Below are 16,704 nucleotides of genomic sequence, written 5' to 3'. Positions count from 1 at the left end.
TGAAATTGACCTTTCCTGTTTAAAAGGAAGTGACTTATTTTTAGAGCAGCAGGTACCACAGTTTTTTGTGTGGCCACACCTTTCAAAATTCTCAGCCCTGTCCTGCCATTTAACATTACCTGATATTTGAAGTGGAAACACATGTTCCTGATGTAGTTTAAATTTTTATTATGACAGTTAGTTTCAGAGTATGGATGTAAGAATCACAATAGATCCTATCAATTTCTTAATTCTGGTTACCATCTGTGGTATTCATTTTACAGTTATCAAGTACCAGCTATGTGCTATGATCCAAGATAGAATACAGAGATGAATAATATCCAAGTGCCTGTCCTCAACAGAGCTTATTACGTAGGACGGAGGACAAATGATAATAGGGAATGAATGGCCAGGGGGAAGAAGTGCAGCAGTAGAAGAGCCTTCTAGAATATAAGGAAGGAAAATCTACCTTAAGAGCTCCATATTGTAATAATGGTAGTATAGGACAGGTAGCTTTTAAATCCTCTCATTTTTCTCATCACTGATTTTCATGATGAGCATTGTTGGAATATAAATTACTACTTTCCAATCAGGAGTATGTCAAAAATTTTTTATTTCAAGTTACAAAAATTTCACACCTTTTTCTTATGGGTTGTTTTAATTGAAGAGGAACTCTCAGGCCACAGTATTGCTTCTAGTAGAGGGCTCCTATTCTCTCCTATATTAAAGTACTCCCCTGTTGCTTTCTTAAGGTTATTAAATCAGCAAAAAACAACAAAAAAGGGTTGGTTCCAAAATCTATTTTCCCTTTTGTATTAGGTGACATTGTTCATTTTGAAATGAGGTACGTGAGTTTTCTTTTAAAGAAATAAGTTCTGATACAGAACATTTTATTAACTGTATCTCTGTAATATATATACTAATGTTACCCAACTGGTTAAGCTATGAATGATTAGGTGGGAAACTGGTTAATGGTAGAACTAGGTCTTATAAAATAGAGTCATTTATTGAAAATTTAATGTTATAACACTAGCTGAATGTCACTCATTCAGCTAATATTCTAATTTTCGCTTAGATATTAAGTGAAAAAATATGACATTCTCCCTTGTAATTGAAAGGAGGCAGGATATAGTAAGAGTTATAGTTGTATGACCAGAAATCTTGTTTAAAAATTTCATAATTTAGATTGTCAAAATTTGCACATGGAATACCTAAGGACCAAGAAATTAAAAAGCACTTCCAAGGAAATTACCATTTCACATGCTAATTAAGAAACTGTGATTCTTTTATATAGATTCTAACAGCATTCAAATATAATATATACCCCTTATCATATTACAGAAATGTTATTATGTCACTTGTATATGAAAATCTAATCTTTTCATAGAAATTTCATCAAATGCTTAAGGTGATTACAGGTACAAAAATGATTGTATATTATTAGACTATATGGGGTTCAGTGCAAAGAGCCCTGGTTTAGCTGCTAACTTGCTTTGTGACTTTGGGCAAGTCACTTTCCCTTCTTGGATCATGTCTTGTCTTGTTCTTTGTTGTATCTCCAGCATTGAGCATATTGGCACAACAATAAATGTTTGTTGAATGAATAAATAAATGGGCCTCAAGTGTCCTCATCTATAAATTGAAAGATTTGGTTTAGACCTCTAAATTTCCTTTCATATCTAAACTTCTACTTCTATTATAATTTTAACCTAGTCCTATTATTTCCTACCCTTAGGAACCATATGATCAGTGCCACTTCTTGTGTTTTTTCTGCTGTTCCCCATTTGGAACAAAGTATTATTTTGCTCTTCTTTAGGGCCTTTCTTAGATTCAGTTTATATGTATTTCTTTTTAAATTTGAGTTTTATGTTTTATAATTTTTCACATCTACTACATTAAATCTGAGTAGTGACTTTGTGCAGAACACATCTTTGCAGCCCATTCTTGTCCTGAGTGCTCAGGATGATTTCTCCAGGGTGAAACTATTGCTCCCAAGTTTCAAACCGTTTTTTAGGAGTTGAAACCTCAGAATTCTCTGAGGATTTAGTTAACATTTTGAAAAGATTCAGGATTTAACCTAACCTTCTCAGAGTAGAAAAGTATTTTATTTTTCCTTTATGTTTCTCTGACAGGAGGAAAGAAGCAACCATACAGCATACTTTACAGTAGTCAGAAAGATTTCCAGGGCCCAGTGAGGAGTGTCAATAAACATAAAGGAGAGACTTTCATTTAAATAGTCACTCAGACTTTCAGGAATTTTTTTGCTTTGTTTTGTTTTTTAGAACTGAACTAAAGTTCCATTTGTTTAAAAAAAAATCTATTGAAAATCTTTCTATTAAAATATTGTAAAGAAAAAGAAACTTAAAACAACAATTTTCATTGTTTATTGCCTTTTAGGTCACATGTAAACATACATTTACATGGTTACAATCACTTGCCTATCATTTTGTATTTAAACCCAACAAAAATTCTGCTAAGCACTAATTTTAGGGAACACAATAGAAGCCTGCCTGAGTCCTTTAATTCCGTTCAAAGAGCATGTTGAAACAGGACCTAATTGTATGGTTCTCTTCGGCATTTTAGGTGTGATTATCATTTACAGTCATTTATTTTTAATTTGTAAGTTATGTGAGAATATCCAATTGGTAAACATGTTTATATCATTCAGAAGAACTTGAGGGTAGTTTTTCTAAAATTCAGATGTTGCCTTAAGTTATGAATTTTTTTTATATTCTTGAAAAAAGAAAAGATGATGAAGTATTAAAAGAGCTATTTTAGAAAAAAATCCCCCCAAACTGCGCCAAATATTAGCTTATCTCTTTTAGCCACAGTAATGCACCTTATTATGAGACCATAGGGGAACTGAAGCCTTTTACAGTGGCTTCTGTCTGGGAGAATTGAGCCAGCCAGGCAAGCAAACCTGAGAAGAGGGATGAGTAAATTAAGAAGGTCAAGTAGTAAATAGGAGGAATGGGTACAACCATAGAAACTAGCTGTTCACAGCATTTCCAATAGAAAAGTCCTAACATTTAATTCCACTGAAATTTAGTAAACTGGTCATTATTGAAGATTCGTATCTGCATCTCTTCAGGTAATTTTGAAATAAAAAATTTCATATATATGAATGTAAGTGATTTATTCTATCCCCTTTTAAAAATTTAAAAATATATTTAATTGATACAGATTGAATATATTCAAGGTATAGAATGTGATGATTTGATATACATATGCATTTGTGTAAATGATTGCCACAAATTAATTAACACATCCATCACTACTCATGCTGTACATTAGATCCCCAGAACTTGTTCATCTTATAACTGAAAGTTTGTATCCTTTGACCAATGTGTTTCCAGTTCTCCCAACCTCCAGCCCCTGGCAACCGCCATTCAAGTCTCTACTTATACGAGTTCGGCTTTTTTAGATTCCAAATATAAGTGAGATCATGTATGTAAGTCCTCAATAAAAGCTTATAATTATTAATATTCTTACTTTTCAGATGAAGAAACAGGTTAAAAAATTTCCTCTCACCAGTGGGTAAGTTGTCTTAATCTAAAGTGAACCCTATTAACTACTTCCTTCAGTGCTTCTCTCACAAGCTACACTTAAAAAATGAAACATCCATATACCCATAATTAGCACATGGCCACACATTTCTTCCAACCTGCCCACCCTCCCCCTACTTCTACTGGCATGATCTAGGGACTTGCCTCTCTCCTTCCAAACACTCCTCAGAGAGAAGAGGTGGGGTGGTCAAGAGAAATTGACTTCCACGAGAAGGTAGTTCTAGTCCTAGTTTCTGGTACCTGGAGCTTCAGACGCTGTAATCCTAAAGATGTTTCTAAAAGGCAAATCTGATAGGATCGCTCATCTATTAAAACCCTTTGTTGAGTCCCCATGGACTTCAAGATAAACATCTTTGACCCCTGTCCATAGTTCCTCCAGACTTACCTCTTGCTACCTCCTTCCCATACATATCTTGAATTACTCACAGGTCACCACTGAAAGCTCTATCTACATGTTCTCTCACCTCTGGGTTTTTTGGAATATTTTTTCCTCTCAACTCTCCATCACCCCTATCCCTTTCCTTTGTCTACCTCTTTCATCTTCAGGACTAAGTGTAGGAGTCACCTTTTACAGATATCTTCCAGATGCCCCCATGGCTTGGGTAAGAGTCTCTTTGTCCCCATTCATGCCTGTGCTTACCCCATTATAGCACTTCATTTTATTATATTACTTGTTAACTTCTACTTCGTTCTGGTTCCTAAGCTCCTTGGACAGTAAGACACTAGTAATTGAACAGTCCTGCCCTCAAGGAAGGGTCAGAGGAATCTTAATCTCTCCTCTAATCTCTCACCACAGTTCTGGGATAGCTGCCACACATATAGCTCTATCATATATGGTTGGGATCCCAGCTCAAATCATTAGACAAGGATAGAGATCAGAAACCCATGGTGAATTAAGTTTCTATTTTTTAGGGGATCACAAAAATCCTAGCTACACTGGGGAAAAAACAAAAACGGGGAACATTGCCTTGTACCATCTCCTGTCTCAGGTATGTACATACTTAACTGAGTAAAGAATTCATTGTGAAGTACGTGTGTTATGTATGTGTCAAGGCTGAGGGAACCCAATGATTGAACAAAATAGACATGAACTCTGGTTTCAGAGCTTAGCATTTAGAGGGAGACAGACATTAATCAACCAAACACATGTATGTAATGAAATCTTGATAAATGCTACCAAGGAAGAGTCTGGATTCCTATGAAAGCTCATAAATAGGGAACCTGGATGAGCAGATAGAGGGCAAATGTAGGAACATTTCCCTGAGAAAGTGACTTGAGGAAAGATTGAAAGACTGTATAGAAATTAACTTGGCTGAGGCTTAGAAGAATGGGGATAGGAGTGAGCAAGCTGGAGGTGGGGAGATAAGCTCTTGAAAGAACTGAAAGAACAGTGTAGCTGGAGCACTTCCAGAGGAGGGGCGAGTAACTCAAAAGGTAGACAGACACCACCTGGATGTGTTGCAAGCCTGAATTCGCCTTATCTTCCAGCGGATAACACCTCGGCTTTCTCAGGACAGGTCACAATGGAAAACCCTATGTATGGATTTCTAGGATGTTTGAGACAATGAAGTAGAATTGAACACAGATTGGGAGTCAGTCCACCTTGAGTTTGAATCTTGTAACACAGTGACTATGGCTAATGAACATTAACAACGAAGTAAAATGAAGTCATAAGGCTTCTTCCCTCAGACCCAGAATTGAGTCCTGCAGAAGTCGAGAAGTTATTATTCACCATAAGCTTCCTTTAAATAGTGCCCCCTAGTGCACCTAAAATAGATTTGATTGGCATAGGCAAATCACACAATTTTGGAGGGACTCCCGCTTATGGAGACCTCAACCTGGCTATGACTGGTTGTGGTTACCTGATCATCAGCACCTGGCCATGACTGATACTGATAAGAGGTCTCTGAGCAAACTGTGGTACATGAGTCATTGCCAAAAAACCTAGGGTCTTTGGTAGAAATCTGAATCCCCAGAAACTTTGAGAGAACATGTGAATTGGAAGAAAAACAAGCCTTACCTTCCCTCCTGCCTTGCTCCCTGCCCACCTCTGGCTTAACCTCAGATATTTAAATGATGTGGCCCAACAGAGGCCAGTAGCATAAAGGTGGCTTCTGCTTCTCTCCACCTTCTTTGGAGCTGGTGGAGATTGGTTGGAAAGGAGGTTTCTGCTCTTCTTCAAAGCCTCTCAGAGGGCTCCTTGCTCCTGGTAGGTGCTCAGCCCTACTACTATGAACTACCTGTTTCCACCTGGAGACCCTTTTCTGTCCTCACTGCTTCAAGTTGTATGTATGTAAATATGTGTGTGATTGTATGTACTTGATTTTAAAAATGTTCTTGCAGAATTCTACAGGCAACTTTAATTTCTGTATTCCTACCTGACTTCTGCTCTTCCCTTAAGAAGGAATTAGATTATGGAATGGGAAGGTTAGACTATATCCAGCAGGGCAAGTCTCCTTTCTGAAAAACATAGTACCTTGGCATGTAGTGCAGGAACTGCAAGCCAAACTGGAAAAAAAAAGACCAGAGGACTGTGCTGTGAGAGCATCTACGTGGAACGTTCGATGTAATTCACATCCATCTTGTCACTCTCTACTCACCTTTCTTCTTCAAACAGGTAAGGATTCTACCCTTTGCTGTTCAAGCTTCAGTGCTAGTCCCCTTCTGTGCTGAAGTGCAGGGAAAAAGAGGCCCAGAGAAGGGAAATGTTTGTGCTTGGGGAGAGCAGGGTCTTTGGCCACCACTGCAGTGATTTTCTTTGTACTGTAGTTGTTCCATCCATCGTTCTGTTAGTCTATGTTCCTGGAGGACAGGGACAGTGTCTTATTCCCCTCAGCATCCCCAAGCTTTCCACAAAGATCAATAACTATTTGCTGAACAAATGAGTAACCAGACAAAGGAGTGATCAGGTAGCCTGGATAGTGACTTTGTATCTAAAAAGATGGCGAAGGAAAAGGGATGGAAAGGTTTGAGTCATTGGAGAAGATGGCTCCAGTGACAAGTAGGAGAAAAGAAAAGGAAAAAAAAAAAAAAAAAGAATATGGGTAGAAATGAAACAAGGGTTACTGATTTTGAATATTCTCTATGGGAGTAAAAACCCTAGCACTTTTATTAACACTTTTAAGAAATTGATCAGGATCAAGTTAATGACCCATTCATCCTGGTTATAGAAAATAAATAACCTAAGGTTTTTATTTTGTCCTCTTTTGAGATTTAAACCCTCAGGGCCCCAGAGAGGTGATGCTGGGAATTTAGAAAGGAAAATTTCCCTGAAGAATTTCCTTTCTTTTCTTTTTAAAATTTATTTATTTATTTTCTCATAAGGCTAGTCATCTTGAAGAATTTTTGAGGTGGACTCTCACAGAACATACCATAAGGTAAGCTCAAGGTATGTGGGCCTAAAGCCTCCTAAGGTGCTCACTGCACATGAAGGAAGTTTGAAAATCTGGCTCAATAGCTTTAGTTTCCCATGTTTTTTCAGTCCAGGGGAGCAGAGAAAACACGTACTTGAGAAATACTAGGCAATTGTCTCGTGCCAGTCAAGACTGCCTTGTCCTTCAAGGTCTCTACAATGCAGTTGAGGATACTCATATTTTCTCAGTAGTGGTTCTGAAATCCTTCCTGTTCAATATGACCCCTCACTGATCTACAGTTTGTTCATCTATAAAAGAGGAAAGAGTTTTTCTTGCTTGGTTATTGTTTTGGGTTGAATTGTGTCCCCCTCGAACAGATACGTTGGAGTCCTAACCCCCAGTTCGACAGAATGTGACCTTATTTTAAAATAGGATCTTTATAGAGATAATAAAGCTAAAATGAAGTCATGAGGGTGGGTCCTAATCCGTCTGACTGGTGTCCTTATAAAATGGAGAAATTTGAACACAGAGATGAACATGCATTGAGGGAAGGTGATGTGAAGAGACACAGGGAGAAGACGGCCATTTAAAAGTCAAAGAACACTTGTGGCTACCAGAAGCTAGGAGAGAGGCCTTGAAGAGACCCATCCTTAGTGCCTTCAGAAGGAGCATGGCCCTGCTGACATCTTGATTTTAAACTTCTGGCCTCCAGAACTGTGATCTAAGATGGTAAATTTATGTTGTTCTGAGCCACCACCAGTTTGTGGAACTGTTACTGCAGCCCAAGGAAACTAATACAGTTATTTTAAAAATTAGATTTTATAAGTCTTTAAAAAAAAAAAATCCTGGGCTGGCCAGTTAGCTCAGTTGGTTAGAACATGGTGTTGATAACACCAATGTCAAGGGTTTGGATCCCTGTACTGGCCAAGCATAAAAAAAAAAAAAAAAAAAAAAAAAAATCCAGTTGATAACACCAAAGTTCAGGGTTTGACCCCTGTACTGGCCAGCAAAAATAAATAAATACATAAATGACAAAAACAAAAATATCCCTCCAGAGAGTAATTGGTTCTTCTCAAGAATTCCTGAGGGCAATAATCCCCTGTAGACTTAGCTGTGCTGGGTACATCTAACAAAGATGAAAAAGGACAGTAGTAATCTTTCTAATCTAAATTTAGTTATGAATAGGAACTCCCCATGTTACTTGAAACCTTATGATTTACTGCTTTTGAATATTTGAGTGGCCAGATATTTTCTGCAAGATATGAGAAACAGGATTGCTAAACAGTATTTAGTAGCTCCATGTGTTTAAAAAGTGTGTTTGTACATAGAAAAAAGACTGCAAGGATAGATGCCAAGATGCTAACCTTGGCCAAGGTTATCTCTGGGTGGTAGAATTATTGGTAATTTTTAAATTTGCTTATTTGTTTTTAAGCAAATATGTATTATACTAATCACTATATTATAAAATATATTATAGTGAATATAAAACAAAACTTAGCATAGTTTTTGATTTAATGTCTTCATTTCATTTCCGACTCTCCTGAATGGACCCTACCTCCTGGGTACCAGAGGACCTGTCAAGGGACTTTTCATTCTTGGCAATCTAGTTTTTCAGGGAGAAGAGTGGTCCTCCAAATACCAGTTTTAATCTGTATTACCTTTTTCTCTTTGCTGTCTTCTAGCTTGTGATGTTTTCTACTTCAGTCTACTGTATGGTACAGTAGGGGAACTGGTCTGTAGTTAGTACATCATGATCAACAGCTTCATGGATTTTGATTGAAAGTGGATGGACTATAAACCTGTTCTTGGATACACGTGGGACTACTAAAAATGAGCACCAACTCCTCAGCTAGTGACATTAGGGACAAGTGAGTTACGTATGAGCTGTTCTTTGTTGAAGGTTAAGGGTGCCCTTTCCTGTACTAGGACACCACTGCAGATGCATTTATGCAAGACAACCCTGTCCAGAAAATCATTGCCGAGGACTGGGAAAATGATACTGTTTGGAGAACTGTTCTTAGCAGAAACATAAAGTCATCCTTGGGTGCATCTGGTGGTGTGAGGCTTGTTCAAGAGCCATGTAAAATAAGAAATTAGGACATTTTGGGGACATATAGATTGCCAAGAAGCACAGTAACACAGATAAGTCTGGAAATTGTCAAGCCCAGTCAGCAGAGCTAGGCCTTGGCTTTCTTTGACTAATCACAGATCACAAATAAATTTATGGTTGTAGCTCTACCCCCCCCACCACCACATTAGTTCATCAAGGAAGATGGGCAACAGTGCAGTCCATTGGAAGATATTGTTGGCTGTGCCCTCTTTGAGTTTAATGTGAATATTTAATAGTGTCAGTCTTTTGCCTGTTATGACTTAATGTCTCCAGATTTGTTCAACTTGTTATGCTTGGTGTCTTTATAGCTCTCAGTATCAGTATGTGCTCAAAGAAGTCATAGACTATGTTTTTCTCTAAGGACTCACATCCTTACCTAGTACCACGGTACCCATGTGTACATAGCTTTGTAAATTGTAGAGGGATGGGTGTTTGGGAAGTAGTCATCACGACATAAGAGTCAAATCTTTATTTTTCATGGTAGAAAGTCTGTAGACATTTTCTTAAACTAAAAACATCAAAAATAAAAGTATATGCATGATCTTTTAAAGTATGGATGCAAACACCTGAAAAAATAACTAAAAGAGTTTGCTTAAAAAAGAAACAAAGAATCATCAAGTCGAAGGTATACCTGTTCCCCAGTGTTCATCGCAGCACTCTTTACAATAGCCAAGAGTTGGAACCAGCCCAAATGTCCATCATCAGATGAGTGGATACGGAAAATGTGGTACATCTACACAATGGAATACTACTCAGCTATAAAAACGAATGAAATACTGCCATTTGCAACAACATGGATGGACCTCGAGAGAATTATATTAAGTGAAACAAGTCAGGCACAGAAAGAGAAATAACACATGTTCTCACTTATTGGTGGGAGCTAAAAATTAATATATAAATTCACACACACACACACACACACACACACACACAACCCGGGGGGGGGGAGAAGATATAACAACCACAATTACTTGAAGTTGATATGACAAGCAAACAGAAAGGACATTGTTGGGGGGGAGGGGGGAAGGGAGAAGGGAGGGAGGTTTTGGTGATGGGGAGCAATAATCAGCCACAATGTATATCGACAAAATAAAATTAAAAAAAAAAAGAAAAAGAAACAAAGGAGAGATAAACCAGAGACCGAAGAAAATTTGTTACCTCCAGTGGTGCGTGGGACTGGGATGGTAGGGACAGAGGATGAACTGACCTTCTCTGAGTGTATCTTTTTGTATAATTTTGACTTTTACAACCATATTATCAGCACCGCACTCTACCGAGTGAGCCACGGGCCGGCCTGCTTTTACAACCATATTAATATGTTACTTATAAAAAATGAAATTAAATTAACAATTATGGAGGAAAACTCTAAAATTCAATATAAACAGAAACAAACCCAACTAATTTCAAATGAACAACATAACCACACTGAATGAAAAAAAAGAATTAACAGAAGCAATTATTGAACGTAGTAATTTGACTATATCCCCTCAATCTAAGACAAAATATTTGCAAACAAATCTTTGCACTCAAACAGTTGCTCTACTTAAAAAGCTGATCAGTATTAGCATCACCATTAATGAATGGGACAAAACATCATGTGCCTCCTGATGTGACACACTGAGGATACAATATCACATTTGTGACATTACTGTCCAAAACAAAGTAAAATAAACTCATAAAGAAATTAAACTGAATCTAATGAGGAAACATCAGACAACCCTTAACTAATGGAAATTATTTAAAAAATTGGATTGTAGTATTCTCAAAAAATGACCATGTCTCTATTTCTCTCTTCCCCCCCCCTTTTTAATTTATTTTTCTTAATTGACCCATGATAATTGTCTATATGGTTACCAGAGGCAGAGAAAGGGAAGGAGGAGGGGTGGCCAGGGAAAGGTTGGTAGACTGATACAAAGTTACAAAGTTATAGTTAGAAGAATAAGTTCTGGTGCTCTAGGGTGACAGTAGCTAATAACATTGCATTGTATATTTCGAGATAGCCAGAAAAGGGGATCTTGAATGTTACAACCACAGAGAAATGATAAATGTGTAGGTGATAGATATGCTAACTGTTCAGATTAGATCATTATTCAATATGTGCATGTATTGAAACAACAAACCATACCCCACAAACATGTACAATAAGAAAAAATAAATTAAGAAAAAAAAAGCTGAGGACCTTTTCCAGGTTAAAGTAGTCACACATGACATGACAACTAAATGCAATGTGTGATCCCAGATTAGACTGTGAACTGGAAAAGAAATTCTTATAATGAACATCATTTGGACAACTGGTAGAATTTGAGTCTGAACATAATAATATTGTATCGACATCAAAATTCCTGATTTTTAAATTTTGTATTGTGTATGTAAAATAATTTCCTTGTTCTTAAGAAAAACACACTGGAGTATTTAGAGGTAAATGGACATGATGTTTACAACTTACTCCCAAATGGTTGAGAAAATAATGTCTGTGGGTGTGTTCACATACCCACACATGTACAGAGAATGTGCACAAATGTGGCAAAATGTTAACAAGTGCTGAATCTGGGGGAAGGATATAGGAGTTCTTTGTGCTATTTTTGCAGCTTTTCTGTAAGTTTAAAAATTATTTCAATACCAAGTTCAAGGGTTCAGATCCCCATACCGGCTAGCCCCCCCCCCAAAAAAAAATTATTTAAAAAAATTATGCTTTTTAAAAAATTTGTTTCTGGCTCCTTCACTGACTCTTAAACTTATTTTCCTTCTCCCCCCAATTCTCAATCTGGGATCCTTATTGAACAAGAGTTTGCATAATCTTGAATTTTACTGGTGAAATGATGTGGGGGAAATGGAAATTAGTATCACTTACAATGGGAATGCAATGACTGGGGTGCCAACTCTTTAAACAGTTAAAGAGCAAATGCTGCTGTTCTGTTTGGTACAGTCTCTATTTGATAAAGAGCTAGGGTTTGAGGTCTGCCCCACCTCCAGCGTCCTAGAGGGAAAGGGAAGCATTTTAGTCACAGACTTCTTTTCATCATCATTTTATCTTAATTTAGTCATTGGTAACCGAGAGGAAAGAGGGAATTACAAAAGGTAGCAAGATGGATGATATCTATATTGTGTACCAACCCCTCCCTTCTTAAAGGGCTAGGCCATACATTGGTGTGTGGGACCCCTAATATGGACAGATCTAACAAGCTAACCTGAGACCATTTTTTAATTTAAATATTGCATTAGACCACTGTGTGATTAAATTTCTTTAATATCTAGAATAATGCCAGTACAATACGGAAAAGCAGCTCAGTCCCCATATCCTTTGCAATTCCAGTATTTACAGTAGACAACTGTATATTCCCATCCAGTGGTTTAGGTACAGATTTCACAATTGCAAAGAGCCAACAACAGCACTGTCCTCAAAGAACATTCACCAAAGGAGCAAAGCAGAGGCCAGGAATATTGACAAAATGCTTTTTTAACCAAAAATTGTACAGAAAACAAAGATTCCCTGTCAAGCCATCAAATTCACAGCTTAGGGGAAACAAATCACAATGTTAGCAGCATAACAACATCCAATAGGTAACTAGTCAAAGTTGTACATAGTTTACCATAGATAGAGCTTGGAAGACTGCTGCCTAAGATCTGAAGTCAGCCCATGCCCCCACCCACCAGGTCCCTGTAGTTTACAATTGGATCTGTTCATTCTGAGGACCCCACTAGAGGCCCTATTCCAGAGAAGCATAGTTTCCACTAGTAACTATGGAATACTATAGAGTATTTTTTGTCTATCAAAGGGCATAGGTAGACTGCAAAAATGCTGCTTTCCAAAGCTGATGATAAAGAAGGAAGCATAGATCTCTTTACAAAAGATGAACAAAATGCAAAGTGTGCCCTCAGTTCTGAGTTTTGTTTGAATTAGCTTATTTCTCTCTCTCCACTGTGAATGGTGAATGCCCAGTATGGGCTAAAAGTGTTATTTTCATGGAAGGCTTTTCATTTTTATCAGGTATCAAAGCCTTAAATGAAAAGAATCAACTGATTATCTGGAGGTGGTGGAGCAGGTTTGCTCATGAAGTCACACCCTTGGGAGCCTGTCCCGAAGAACTGAGCCAAATAATTAATATTCTCTACCAAATTCTTGACAGGTGTCAACCTGCCCTTCACAAAGCCTCAGCAGCTACATTGCTTCCAAAATATTTCATCTCAATATCAAGTCCCTATACGGCTGGAGAAGAAGTTTGGGTGGACCAGCTTTGTCCTGCCTGAGATTCTACTACCCTGAAGCCTTCTTGGGGCTTCACGCAAGAGGCTGATTATGCTCTTCAGTGGTAGGTCGAAACTCTCCTATACTCAGGTATGTACCTAATTCCCAGGACAACTAAACCTGCTGAAAAAGTGTTGGCCTACATTAAGTGATGTAAAGTCTGGAGGTTTTTAAATACCACTGCAGATATGATCAACTGGTTAAATAATGAGCTTCTGTTTGACAGGAGTGCTCCATCTTTAAAATCCTTTTTGTGTAGCACTACTGCTTTCTTTGTGGACTTTTAAAGATGTTTGTACACTCTTTCATAGTTTCAATTTCTTGCACATTGTTTTATTTTCAGAATTATCAAAGAAGCATCTAAGATTGTCTATATGCACTTAGAAATTGCAATTAAATTTGGCTTCTAATGCATGTTGATAACTTTGATTTGTATGCATTACTATGACCTACACTTTGTTTTTAAAGATGAAGCTTTCAGATCATAGCTAGCTTCTCTGGACCCTCTTCAACTGTGCTTTTCTCAGCTTCTCATCTTTGACTGAATTTGAAGAGGAAAGAATAAGTAAGTCATATCTGGGCCCTGATTTAAAGAACCTATAAAGAAATAAAGTCCATCTCCCTGTTTTCCCCAAATAGCACTTCTCCCTGGAGGTAGCACAGTGACCTGCTTGTGCCTGGGTGTGAACTGGGGGTCTGGATGAGGGAAATTGAGGGTTGCAAAAGGGCTCAGGAAGTTCAAAAGCAAAGTTGTTTGTCACATTTTGCCTTGTGAAGATATTAGAAAGTAAGACCTATAAAAACAATGTCAGAATCATGACTAAATAGCCTGGAGAAGACCTTTACCAAGCGAAAGGCTGTTATACAACTAGTCCTCCTAAGAACAGAGTACAAATAAATGGGTTCAAATGGGCACAAAATAGAATACACAATATTTGTTTAGATAAAAGGAAAAACTTCTTGGGAGAGTGTGGTGTATAACACCAAGGACATGGATTTGGATCCCCCTACCAACCAGCCTCAAAAAAATAACAATAAAAAATAAATAAAAGGAAAAAATTCCCACTGGTAAAAACTAAAATAACTAACTGTGGACACTTGATCGTGTTTATTATCAAAATAGAGGCCCCTCTAAAGGACTGGGTACGACCAGGTTTCAATGTCATTCCAGACCCAGGATTCTGAGAGGAAGGCTGGTTCTGTGGGAATCAGCTTGGTTTCAGTGAGTACCAGGAATTAGCATCAGTTATGAAAGGCAGACCAAAAGCTTCACTCAGTTGTAGTGACGGGAAAACATGCCACAGTACAGATCACAAAATAGTTGCATAATAAATACTGATTAGTTTATGAAGAAACATATTCTTAGAAGCCAGTTGAGCATCACTCTTGTGATGGTAACACTGACTTACATTCTCCTGGATCTCATTGGCACAAGACAACTTTATAGACACATACATATTGCACAAAACTCTATGACAGGTTTCCACAGGGGATGTTTCTACCTCTGCTGTTCCCCACAGAAGGTTAGACAGAAGTTTCCTAAGTCGTTGTTCATTGTGACCTAGTGTTTTTTCTCCTGTGAAGGTCCATGAGTCTATCTCTTCACTTCATTGGCAAACTCTAAGTGGCATCAGGTGGCCATTGTCATGCATGAGAATCATTTAATAAAGAAGCAACTGCTGCAGTGGTGACTCCTTCCTTTTGGCAGCAGTCCTTGAGCCTTTACAAAAGTCCTCAGGAACTCAAAATAGCAGATATCCTTTTTGAAAATGAATAAACCAGAATCAGCTTGCCCATCCTCAGAGGAAGTCGACTACGGTCATTATTCTTTTGAGAGGAGTTGTTAACTTTTCAGGGTAGCTTGATGTTCCCCTGCCAGTACAACTTCTCTTCCACTTTTTTCTTTTTCCATCTGCAGAGAAGCAGCATCTTAAAGGTCTTCCTGAAGGTTCTGTTGCAGAGGGCATAGCAGATGGGGTTAACAGTGCTATTGACATAGCACAACCAATAGCCCAAGTGCCATAGGGTGACTGGAACACACTTGTCACAGAAGGTGGAAACCAGGACCATGATATTATAAGGGGTCCATGTGATGATGAAGGCCAGGAGAACTGCACTCAAGGTCTGGGCTGCTTTCCTCTCTTTGACTAGGACCATTCTCTTTCGTTTTGTCATTTGATGGCTGAGGTTGGGATCGAGGCCTTTTGTTGAAGGGTCCTTGGACACTGGGAAGGAGCAGGGCATGATTTTCACCTTGTGACAGCCATTGTTTGTCTCCTGGGTCCTGTCCGCTTTTACCACCATTCGGAATTTATAGGCCACACATTTCTGACTCTTGGATCTATGAGCAGCAGCTGGAGGCAGAAAGTATTTTGGGGTGTCATAGTCATTTGTTTCAGTTTGAGCTTTCACAAAAGTTTCCTTGGTCTCTTCAGCACTGAATTCTTCCCTTGGGCTTTCCTTGGTCTGACTCTTGTAGACCACTTGGAAGACAGGGTCAGTGCTGGGCTTGTCCTCATCCTCTGAGGAGGGGTAGCTGCTACAGGAAGTGAGTTGCTCAGATTTGGCCCAGTCGGCGCTTGGGCCAGGGTCTTGGGATGGCTTCCCAGTGGTGGAGGTGCTCCTGCGGGAGGATGACCAGGAGGCCTGGTTCCTTTCTCTCTGGGTCAGCGTGGGTCGAGGGCAGCTAAAGCAGGATCTAAACAGAGCACTGTGAGCAGGCTTTCTCTTCTCAGCTTCAGTAACAGAGTCAGAGCCTTGGAGGTCAGCCAGGTCCTTGGTTCGCTTCTCTGTTTCCCGGTAGATTCGGCAGTAGAGGATGGTCATAACAGAAACAGGGATGTAGAAGGCAGCAATGGCAGTGCCAAAAGTAATGGTGGGCTCAGAGAGGAACTGGATCTGGCACTCATCTGGTGGAACTGTTCGCTTCCCGACCAAGTATTGCCAGCAGAGGATTGCTGGGGCCCAGAGGATGAAGGAGATCAGCCAGGCCAAGCCAATCATGATGCCAGCCCTCTTTGGGGTTCGCTTGGCTCTATATGTGAGAGGTCTTGTGATGGAAAAGTAACGGTCAAAACTGATCACCAGAAGGTTCATGACAGAAGCATTGCTGGCCACGTAGTCCAGTGCAAGCCAGAGATCACAAGCCAGACTCCCAAGAGCCCAGCGTCCCATGAGGATGTACATAGTGTAGAGGTTCATGGAGAAAATCCCAATGATGAGATCTGCACAGGCTAAGCTGAGCAGGTAATAGTTGTTAACTGTCTTGAGCTGACTGTTGACTTTGAAGGAGATCATGACCAAGACGTTGCCGACAGTGGTGATCAGGCTTACCACAGCAGTCACAGCTGCGATGGTGATGACCTCCCACAACCCATGGCGTTCCAAAGGCTGGTGATTTACTGGGGTGTCATTGACAGTGGTTGCATTGAAGTAAGATTCCCCTTCCAT

General features: G+C 39.0%; 1 protein-coding gene across 1 annotated transcript; it reads right to left on the bottom strand.

The window, feature by feature from the left end:
* Positions 1 to 15,105: 15,105 nt before the first annotated feature.
* On the bottom strand, positions 15,106 to 16,704 carry CHRM5 (cholinergic receptor muscarinic 5). Its single transcript, XM_063091841.1, has one exon. It carries the CDS (start codon positions 16,702 to 16,704, stop codon positions 15,106 to 15,108), a length of 1,599 nt encoding a protein of 532 aa, XP_062947911.1.

This window comes from Cynocephalus volans, chromosome 3 (assembly GCF_027409185.1).
Source record: "Cynocephalus volans isolate mCynVol1 chromosome 3, mCynVol1.pri, whole genome shotgun sequence".
Taxonomy (NCBI): Eukaryota; Metazoa; Chordata; class Mammalia; order Dermoptera; family Cynocephalidae; genus Cynocephalus; species Cynocephalus volans.
This window is presented reverse-complemented; position numbering and strand designations above follow the sequence as displayed.